Source organism: Salmo trutta, chromosome 3, assembly GCF_901001165.1.
Source record: "Salmo trutta chromosome 3, fSalTru1.1, whole genome shotgun sequence".
Lineage (NCBI taxonomy): Eukaryota > Metazoa > Chordata > Actinopteri > Salmoniformes > Salmonidae > Salmo > Salmo trutta.
In genome coordinates, this window is record NC_042959.1 from 9,008,112 (window position 1) to 9,019,788 (window position 11,677).

At 42.5% G+C, this 11,677-nt stretch overlaps 1 protein-coding gene across 1 annotated transcript; it reads right to left on the reverse strand.

Moving 5' to 3' along the window:
• Positions 1-1,776: 1,776 nt before the first annotated feature.
• Positions 1,777-11,675, reverse strand: LOC115167644 (ras-related protein Rab-9B). Its single transcript, XM_029722255.1, has 3 exons — positions 11,590-11,675; positions 4,420-4,754; positions 1,777-3,882 (listed from the first exon to the last, which is right to left on the reverse strand). Exons 2-3 carry the CDS (start codon positions 4,567-4,569, stop codon positions 3,421-3,423), a joined length of 612 nt encoding a protein of 203 aa, XP_029578115.1. The 5' UTR covers positions 4,570-4,754; positions 11,590-11,675; the 3' UTR covers positions 1,777-3,420.
• Between the last annotated feature and the right edge of the window lie 2 nt (positions 11,676-11,677).

Genomic DNA, 11,677 nt, shown 5'->3' on the forward strand with positions numbered 1-11,677 from the left:
TCAGGGACAAAGTTATGGAGAAGTACAGATCAGGGTTGGGTTATAAAAAATATCTGAAACTTTGAACATCCCACAGAGTACCATTAAATCCATTATTTAAAAAATGGAAAGAATATGGCACCACAACAAACCTGCCCTAAGAGGGCCACCCACCAAAACTCATGGACCAGGCAAGGAGGGCATTAATCAGAGAGGCAACAAAGAGACCAAAGATAACCCTGAAGGAGCTGCAAAGCTCCACAGCGGAGATTGGAGTATCTGTCCATAGGACCACTTAAAGCCGTACACTCCACAGAGCTGGGCTTTACGGAAGACTGTCCAGAAAAAAATAAGCAAACACTTTGTGTTTGCCAAAAGGCATGTGGGAGACTCCCCAAACATATGGAAGAAGGTACTCTGGTCAGATTAGACTAAAAATGTTGCTTTTTGGCCATCAAGGAAAACGCTTTGTCTGGCGCAAACCTAACACCTCTCATCACCCCGAGAACATCATCCCCACCACCAGTGAAGCATGGTGGTGGCAGCATCATGCTGTGGGGATGTTTTTCATCAGCAGGGTTTGGGAAACTGGTCAGAATTAAAGGAATGATGGATGGCGCTAAATACAGGGAAATTCATGAGGGAAACCTGTTTCAGTCTTCCAGAGACTTGAGAATGGGACGGAGATTCACCTTCCAGCAGGACAATGACCCTAAGCATACTGCTAAAGCCACACTTGAGTTGTTTAAGGGGAAACATTTAAATGTCTTGGAATGGCCTAGTCAAAGCCCAGACCTCAATCCAATTGAGAATCTGTGGTATGACTTAAAGACTGCTGTACACCAGCGGAACCCATCCAACTTGAAGGAGCTGGAGCAGTTTTGCCTTGAAGAATGGGCACAAATCCCAGTGGCTAGATGTGCCAAGCTTATAGACACATACCCCAAGAGACTTGCAGCTGTAATTGCTGCAAAAGGTAGCTCTACAAAGTATTGACTTTGGGGGGTTAATAGTTATGCACACTCAAGTTTTCAATTTTTTTGTCTTATTTCTTGTTTGTTTCCCCCAAAATATTTTGCATCTTCAAAGTGATAGGCATGTTGGGTAAATAAAATGTTAAAACCCCCCCCAAAAAATCAATTTTAATTCCAAGGCAACAAAATAGGAAAAATGCCAAGGGGGTGAATACTTTCGCAAGCCACTGTACATGGTAGAAAACCCACAGTAAATATCAGAACATAAATTAACTTCTGAAAAGAAAAAGGGATCTGCCATAAGCCCCCCCCCCCCCCCCAAAAAAACTGTCCCATCTATAAGGAATACACTTTATTGATTAAGAACATTATATCCCTATCATTGGTGTCAAGAGAGACCGACTAAAAAAATGAAAGGGATCTCACAAAAAAAGGTATGTACCGTAGTAGGTAAAAGTTTGTTAACAAGAAATTTGTGGAGTGGTTGAAAAACAAGTTTTAATGACTCCAACCTAAGTGTATGTAAACTTCTGACTTCAACTGTACGTACCGTAGTAGATAAGGGATGAAATTAAAACAGGCGTCTCTGCAACTCTCACACGTAGACCTAACACTTCTAATTCAGACAGACCTAGAAAGCCTAAAGGACGAGAAAATACTGTATCATCTGGTATAGATACAAACTACCTCAAATAGATTTGTACCCAGTGTTAACAGACACAACCACACAAACTCAAATAGATATGTACCCAGTGTTAACAGATACGACAGAACAAAAACATCTTTCCCTTTGGAGAAAACCAAACAAATAAAATCAAATTCCTTTTTGTGCAGTAAACATTTGTCCTGGTACAGTAATGTGTGCAATCAATGTTGTCAGTTCTTAAACAAGATGTGTGACTGGATAAAGTCCAGCTTCATGTAGACGTCTATGTCAGTGTATTAAATGATATTCCACCGGTCAGCCAACAGACCATGTCTATGTCAGTGTATTAAATGATATTCCACCGGTCAGCCAACAGACCATGTCTATATCAGTGTATTAAATGATATTCCACCGGTCAGCCAACAGACCACGTCTATGTCAGTGTATTAAATGATATTCCACCGGTCAGCCAACAGACCACGTCTATGTCAGTGTATTAAATGATATTCCACCGGTCAGCCAACAGACCATGTCTATGTCAGTGTATTAAATGATATTCCACCGGTCAGCCAACAGACCATGTCTATGTCAGTGTATTAAATGATATTCCACCGGTCAGCCAACAGACCACGTCTATGTCAGTGTATTAAATGATATTCCACCGGTCAGCCAACAGACCACGTCTATGTCAGTGTATTAAATGATATTCCACCGGTCAGCCAACAGACTACGTCTATGTCAGTGTATTAAATGATATTCCACCGGTCAGCCAACAGACCACGTCAATGTCAGTGTATTAAATGATATTCCACCGGTCAGCCAACAGACCACGTCTATGTCAGTGTATTAAATGATATTCCACCGGTCAGCCAACAGACCACGTCTATGTCAGTGTATTAAATGATATTCCACCGGTCAGCCAACAGACCACGTCTATGTCAGTGTATTAAATGATATTCCACCGGTCAGCCAACAGACCACGTCTATGTCAGTGTATTAAATGATATTCCACCGGTCAGCCAACAGACCATGTCTATGTCAGTGTATTAAATGATATTCCACCGGTCAGCCAACAGACCACTGTCATGAGACCTGACAGTGTGATAGAATCGTGTTCTGGTCAAAGTACCTATGGTCCCGTGTGGCTCAGTTGGTAGAGCATGGTGTATTCAACGCCAGGGTTGTGGGTTCGATTCCCACGGGGGACCAGTACGGGAAAAAATAAAAAATCAATAATGAAATGTATGCATTCACTACTTTAAGTCGCTCTGGATAAGAGCGTCTGCTAAATGACTAAAATGTAAATGTAGACCTTAGAAGACTTAGCAGACAGACAGATAAAGAAATGAGTGAGAATGTTGCTGTGCCACAAGCAGCCTGTGCTCTTGGAGGAGAACAGAAAGGACACATGAATATTATCAGATTAAAATGACTGTTCTGTAAGAGGGTTAGGCCTATATGCTGAAAACATTACACAGGGCAGGTACATGAAGCTAGCTGGCTGGATGTAGAGAGCAGTCTTGTGTTATACAGCTGAAAGCAGACCGAGTTGAACAACATGGTGTACCTGTTACATTGTACCGCATTGATAAACTTTAAAAATCAGATGTGTTGTTACCGACAACTCAACACTCCTTAAAATCAGCTGCATTGATAGCCTGATTCTCTTCTTATCAGCTGTATTCATACCCGATCATCAGTCTCAGCAGCTTGTACCTGCATCAGGTAAGTAACCATAGAGACCAGTGGAGAGCAGAACAGCTCTCTAGCCCTCAGGATGCTACAGGCTGGACGGAGAGAGAAACCAGTCCTTTCAACCAATCAGCAGCAAGAAGAGCATGGTACTTTACGGTTGCCGTGGAGATCGATAGTGCTACTCAACAGCGTGTGGTCGATCTGATCCTCCGCCGCCAGAACCTCCCGTACCGCCGCCTCGAACGCCACTCCCACGTTAGTATCGTCCTTAGCACTGGTCTCGAAGTAGGGACAACAGCCGTTCTCCTCGCACCAGGCCCGAGCCTCGTCCTCCCCCACCTCCTTCCCCTCCTCCTTGTCCACCTTGTTGCCCAGGACAACGAAGGGGAACCTCTCTGGGTTTCGTACGTCAGAGTAACACATGAACTCTTTCTTCCAGCTGGCCAGGTTCTGGAAGCTGTGCAGGTCGTCTACAGCGAAGGTGAGGAGGCAGCAGTCGGCGCCACGGTAGAAAGGCGTCCTCAGGGACTTGAAGCGCTCCTGACCCGCCGTGTCCCAGATCTGAAGGGTCACCAGGCGCCCGTCCACCTGGAGGGAGGAAGTGAATGAAAACATTAATTGCCCCCAAAGACAATTAGATTTGTACATAATATACACAGCCACCATGAAGATATAAAACAGTAGACACAAGAATCAATGACAGTAGTACAGCAAAACAATACCTTTATAAAACACATTTTGTGGGGTCACTGCACTACATAGAGAACAGAACAAATAACTGTTCAGCCTGCCCCCCAGGAATTAGAATTTACAAACCGAATTACGAACTGTATCCACGTGTTGTCTGCTGTAATAACTGCATGTACTTGTATTTTTTAAATACTGCATGTACTTGTATTTTTGCACTCACGTGCAGATGCTGTGGTTTGTTGAGATGCAAGACACATATTATAATAATTATTATTCAATTTCAGGCAGACCTCGGCTCGATCTCCTCGCCACCTCCTCAATCTTATTGGAGAAGGTCCAAGGTCCCTCCCCTCATTTTACATTTTGAGAAGAAGGCAAGGGGATATAATGCCACGAATGAAGAAAAGATTAATTCAGAAAGGGCTCTAATCTGACCTCCAGGTCTCTGTTGAGGAACTCCACCCCGATGGTGTGGAAGGACTGGGCGTCGAAGCGGTCCGTGACGTAGCGGTTCATTAAGGAAGACTTCCCCACGCCACCGTCCCCCAGCAGGATCACCTTTAACAGCAGGCTCTTCCCGCTCATCACAACCCCCCCGCCGCTGCTAGTCTCCGCAGCTCACCAGGCCGTTCCTTTGGTAAGGCCCCCTCCCTCCGCTGGCAGGCTGGCTAGCCTGGAGCCGAGCCTCCTAGCTGGGTTACTGACCACTGTGACCCAGCCTCCACCTCGATGCTAGGCTACTGGGCTAGTACGATCAGGGTCAATGCAACCTGAAGGATGAGCAGAGATTAAAAAAAGCTATCAAATCAAATGTTATTGGTCACGTACACATATTTGGCAGATTATCACGAGTGTAGAGAAATGCTTATGTTCCTAGCTCCAACAGTGCAGTTATACCTAACAATATAAAACATGCAAATCCCTCAAAAAATTAAGAAAATCATTAACAAAAATATAAATATTAGAATGTCAGAGTCCGGAATATACAGTTGAAGTCGGAAGTTTACATACACTTAGGTTGGAGTCATTAAAACTCATTTTTCAACCACTCCACAAATGTCTTGTTAACAAACTATAGTTTTGGCAAGTCGGTTAAAACATCTACATTGTGCATGACACAAATAATTTTTCCAACAATTGTTTACAGACAGATTAGTTCACACAATTCCAGTGGGTCAGAAGTTTACATATACTAAATTGACTGTGCCTTTAAACAGCTTGGAAAATTCCAGAAAATTATGTCATGGCTTTAGAAGCTTCCGATAGGCTAATTGACATAATTTGAGTCAATTGGAGATGTACCTGTGGATGTATTTCAAAGACTACCTTCAAACTCAGAGCCTCTTTGCTTGACATCATGGGAAAATCAAAAGAAATCAGCCAAGACCTCAGAAAAAAAATTGTAGACCTCCACAAGTCTGGTTCATCCTTGGGAGCAATGGAACCACTGATTTAGTTCAGTTACCTTCGCCTTTGTGGGTACAGAAACAATGGTGGACATCTTGAAGAGAGTGGGGATAAGAGACTGGGATAGTTTTAATATGTCCATAAACATTCCAGCCAGCTGGTCTGGGCCAGCAGCCTTGCAAGGGTTAACACGCTTAAATCTCTTTCTCATGTCATCAGTGGGAACAACATCCTCTATGCACGTCCTGATGAATTCAGTCACCGAGTCAGTGTATAAGTCAATGATATTCTCAGAGAGAACCCGGAACATATCCTAGTCCACATGATCAAAACAATCTTGAAGTATAGATTCCGATTGGTCAACATTGAACAGTCCTTACAACGGGTACTTCCCGTTTCAGTTCCTGCCTATAGGAAGGGAGGCGTGATCTGATTTGACGAAAGGCGGGCGGATGGAGGGCCTTGGAGCCGTCCTGGAAAGGGGGAGTAACAATGGTCAATAATTCTTGATGAGCGAGTAGCGCAGGCGATGTGTTTATAAAACGTTGGTTTTCCTTAGGATTTGCTTTATTAAAGTCCCCAGCTACAATAAATTCAGCCTAAGGATATGCGGTTCCAGTTTGCACAAAGTCCAGTGTAGTTCCCCGAGAGCCATCACAGTGTCAGCTTGAGGGGGAATATACACGGCCTAGACGATGACCGAAGAGAATTCTCTCAGGAGGTAATTCGGTCGGCATTTGATAGTGAGGTATTCCAGATCGGGAGAACAAAAGGACTTTCATTCCTGTACGCTACCACAATCACACCATGAGTACTTAAATCATGAAACATACACCTCTGCCTTTCTTTTTCCCAGAGAGTTCTTTCTTCCTGTCCGCGCAATGCACAGAGAACCCTGCTGGCTGTATGGATGGGGACAATATATCTGCAGAGAACCATGATTATGTTACAGTCCCTGATGTCTCTCCAGAAGGAGATGCTCGCCCTGAGTTTGTCTACTTTATTGTCCAGGGACTGAACATTTGAGAGTAATATACTCGGAAGCGGTGGATGGTGTGCACGCCTCCTGAGTCAGACTAAATGCCCACTCCCAATTCCTCTTCTCCATCGGCGGCGTTTTGGAGCAGCCCCTGGAATGAGTGGAAATGCTTCTGGGAGGTACAAACAAAGGATCCAATTCATGAAAGTCTAATTTCTGGTCGAAATGTTGGTGAGTGACCGCTGATCTAATATGCAAAACGTATTTTTAACTGTAAGTAATAATGCAAGAAACATTCTGAACAATTAATATAAAGAAATAACACACAAAAAAAACGAAATACTGCAAAGTTGACAAGGAGCTAGGAATAGGACGACCCTGTCTATCGGCACCATCTTGCACCTTTCAGTTAACAGCAGCATTACAATCTATATACAATCACAGACCACACTCATTGACAAGCATTGGCTTTGTGTTCATGAAAGGCCGAAGACCTAACAGCAACCTGAGAGATACATGCTGGTAGACACTGACAATGAGCAACACAACTTAGGCCTAGACAGGCCGTGGCTGTCTTTCACCAGGAGGAGAAGTGGAGAGAGAGAGAGTAGCTAGAGACAGAAAAACATCAAGTGGCTGTCTTTCACCAGGAGGAGGAGCAGTGGAGAGAGAGTAGCTAGAGACAGAACAAGAGAGAGTGGTTACTAAAAAACTGACGAACTAAAATAGCAGCAGCCTTAAAAATTGTAACAACAATACTGATACAACAACAATCTCTTCTCACACTGTATCTGGAGCTATTTGCAAGTGATGCCCCTCCTGTATGAGATGTGTAAGATCACTGGGGTGGTTGTCCTTCGGGACACCTGATAGGGGTGAATGACCCAGAGAAACTCCCCCTCTAACAAACCCAGGGATTGGTTGAGCTGGAGATTGGCAAATCGTAAAATGTACTAAAGTTACTCTGCTGTACATCACAATGCCCATGTTGTTGATAACAATGTAGAGACAGGAAGCAACCCTGAAGCCGTGTACAGTATGGTTGAAAATCACATGGGTGAAATACGTATTCATCCTGCAAGTGACATGGTTCTTCATTTACAATACAGCTTTAATAAACTGCTTCTTATTATGCCACATATCTGAAATGTGGATGAGAGATCCCAAGAATAGATAGTTAGCTAACTCAGAATGTACTCTTCACTACCAGAGACGTACATAACAACAACGATGAGTCAGGAAGATAAGCCCATGACTGACTCAGGAACACCCGACACGGAGCTGCTCCATGACTGACTCAGGAACACCCGACACGGAGCTGCTCTACGACTGACTCAGGAACACCCGACACGGAGCTGCTCCACGACTGACTCAGGAACACCCGACACGGAGCTGCTCCACGACTGACTCAGGAACACCCGACACGGAGCTGCTCCACGACTGACTCAGGAACACCCGACACGGAGCTGCTCCACGACTGACTCAGGAACACCCGACACGGAGCTGCTCCACGACTGACTCAGGAACACCCGACACTGAGCTGCTCCACGACTGACTCAGGAACACCCGACACGGAGCCTGAGCTGCTCCACGACTGACTCAGGAACACCCGACACGGAGCCTGAGCTGCTCCATGACTGACTCAGGAACACCCGACACGGAGCTGCTCCACGACTGACTCAGGAACACCCGACACGGAGCTGCTCCACGACTGACTCAGGAACACCCGACACGGAGCTGCTCCACGACTGACTCAGGAACACCCGACACGGAGCTGCTCCACGACTGACTCAGGAACACCCGACACGGAGCTGCTCCACGACTGACTCAGGAACACCCGACACGGAGCTGCTCCACGACTGACTCAGGAACACCCGACACGGAGCTGCTCCACGACTGACTCAGGAACACCCGACACTGAGCTGCTCCACGACTGACTCAGGAACACCCGACACGGAGCCTGAGCTGCTCCACGACTGACTCAGGAACACCCGACACGGAGCCTGAGCTGCTCCATGACTGACTCAGGAACACCCGACACGGAGCCTGAGCTGCTCCATGACTGACTCAGGAACACCCGACACGGAGCTGCTCCATGACTGACTCAGGAACACCCGACACGGAGCTGCTCCACGACTGACTCAGGAACACCCGACACAGAGCTGCTCCATGACTGACTCAGGAACACCCGACACGGAGCTGCTCCACGACTGACTCAGGAACACCCGACACGGAGCTGCTCCATGACTGCACAAGCTTGCTGTCAAAAGGTGTTTCATTGGGTGATTCTCACGAAACATGACAAAAAAAAAAACATTTTCCACAACAATTCCTCTTGGATCACTAATATTAGGATCTGTACTAATCTATTTCATAATTATTGTTATGTTTATTGATCATATATTATGCATTTTACCACAATTACCAACGCAAAAATTCTCATTACTGCAATAGTTTATGTCCAAGTGCAAAAAAGCTAAACAAATCAATTTGTAATATATATATAAAAAAAATGTTTACATTCCTCACCTAAAAAAAAGGCCATGACACTGAAAAAAATATGAAAAAATGTATTAACATTTATTTAGCAATTACTCATTACCGCAACACAAAACATTTTCTGAATCTTGCTTTTATCATAATTACTAGTGTATACATGTTGTTGTTTATGTACACATATTTGTATAAAGAACAAAAGGCACACTAATCAGATTAAGCCAAAATTACTAAAGGATAAATTTGATTATTTTCCTAAATATCGGTGCAATAAGGAAATGATAAGACGGTTTCAGAGTTGACAATACATGTTTCGTTAATGAGTGCTTTATAGTTTGCCATTGAAAACCTGTACTGAGCTCTATTAGAGATTCAATAAGCCAATACATCAAACTGTGTCAGTTGATAATCCTAAATGATTTGCATAAAACTAAAATCACTGATCAAAATGCAATTGACTAAAATACCCCTTATTTTAGCCTAAGTATAAGGACTGTAATTATGTGCATGTATCTTCAAAAGTCAAAAATGGACTTAAGCATAAAAAAAAGTGACTTAAATGTAACATTTCCAAGGTCTTTACAGGTAATATTGCTGTATAAGTACACGGATGTGTGTGGTTCGTTAGATGTATTTGTAAATTGAATGGGATGGCATAACATGATATGCCTGAAGTATCTAAATACGTAAGATATGGACCAAAAACTGTCTTGGGATTTCAAACAACAGTATAAGTAAGTGCTAAAACAGGTACACTTGTCAACATGGGGAATAACCAAATCAAATCAAAGTGTATTTGTCAAGTGCGCTGAATACAACAGGTGTAGACCTTACAGTGAAATGCTTACTTACAGGCTCTAACCAATAGTGCAAAAAAGGTATTAGGTGAACAATAGGTAGGTAAAGAAATAAAACAACAGTAAAAAGACAGGCTATATACAGAAGCGAGGCTATAAAAGTAGTGAGGCTACATACAGACACCGGTTAGTCAGGCTGATTGAGGTAGTATGTACATGTAGATATGGTTAAAGTGACTATGCATATATGATAAACAGAGAGTAGCAGTAGCGTAAAAGAGGCGGTTTCTCTTTGCTGAAAAACAAACTCCAGATTGTAAGTAAATTAAATGGGGTTTAAACCTATATTTCTTGACTACCCCCTACCTAATCAAATAGCTGTTTTACAAATAATCCATACAATAGGTGTAAGCAGTGGTCCTTGTAAATAATGAAAGCTACCAGCACAGCACACCCAGTGATTATACATTAGAATGAGTTTATTATTATTACCGAAATTAAAAATCTCACCTAGAAATTATGCGGTAATGAGAAATGTGTGTTTGGTAATCAACTAAAATTGTATGTGTCACATGCGCCGAATACAAACTGGTGTAGACCTTACAGTGAAATGCTGAATACAAACTGGTGTAGACCTTACAGTGAAATGCTGAATACAAACTGGTGTAGACCTTACAGTGAAATGCTGAATACAAACTGGTGTAGACCTTACAGTGAAATGCTGAATACAAACAGGTGTAGACCTTACAGTGAAATGCTGAATACAAACTGGTGTAGACCTTACAGTGAAATGCTGAATACAAACAGGTGTAGACCTTACAGTGAAATGCTTACTTACTTACAAGCCAACAATGCAGTTTTAAGAAAAATATCTAAAAATTAAAAAGTAACAAATAATTAAAGAGCAGCAGCAAAATAACAAGAAGGGCCCTTAGCTCAATCTGCAAGTAATGGGAGACTGCCATTATGAATCAGCAAACAATTGACCACATCAGTAAAGCCCATTCATGCCTCCATGTTGATAAGGTAATGTTCTTTATCCCAATTTCAGCATTTTAGTCATTTCGGTAATGAGAAAGTTAAGTGTTGTAAAGAGGGTGTTTGAGAATACGATCCTCATTGTGAAGGTATATAAACTCAGATAACGACTGCTCCTCTAGTCTAGATTATGTATCATGGGTGAATAACACTTTATTTTAATAAAGATATTTTTTTATATATTTTTTTCCAGCAACTTGAAAAAGTGTTACGGTAATGAGTGTTTTTATATAATAAATATAGTTTAATGTAAACTTATATTAACGTTAAAATATATATCTAATTTATGTTGGAGTGTGCCCCTGGTTATCCGTAAATAAGAAAATGATGCCGTCTGCTTTGTTTAATATAGGGAAATTGAAATGATTTATACTTTTACTTTCGACACTGTGTCATATAGGCATCTTAGTCTGCAGAATGACAGAAAACCATGATGCATCTGTAACAAAATAACTCAATTTGCTACTGCCATTTACTAAAACTGGTTTCATGAGAATCACCGAATTGCTAACCCCAACTACTGTACCTATTAACGTTATATTGTTGTTCTGATGCAATTTTATTGTAGAGAATGAAATCTGAGGGTTCCCATTTCGTAAATGCAACTAGATATTACACAGGACATTTAGCTAGATATAGAGATGAATAGCTGGCAAATGAAATGGCGATGATGATAACAAAATGCCAAACAGTAGCCAGCTAGCCTAGCCAGCTAGCCTGTTACCGTTAGCTAGCTATCCACTGGGATGGGTTGTGTTGTTGACATCAATTGTTCTGAATTATTAAACTAAACTACGAAGAAATAGACCGGTTTGAGCAAACACGCACCATATTCAATATTACTACATGTGACTGCATTAATTTAAGGCGTAAAATCGTTTTCGTTACCTCATTTTGTACCGTGTTATAAATCGTAGCTTGCCCAGGTTTGCATCTTAGATTTGACGTATTGTGAACACTTGCTTGTTGAGGCGCA

Bases quoted from the DNA above. Each gene is read 5' to 3' on its own strand.
- LOC115167644 (XM_029722255.1), bottom strand. From the start codon at position 4,569: ATGAGCGGGAAGAGCCTGCTGTTAAAGGTGATCCTGCTGGGGGACGGT. The intron at 3,883-4,419 runs GTCAGATTAGAG...TCCTCCCTCCAG, and splicing joins TCCTCAACAGAGACCTGGAG to GTGGACGGGCGCCTGGTGAC.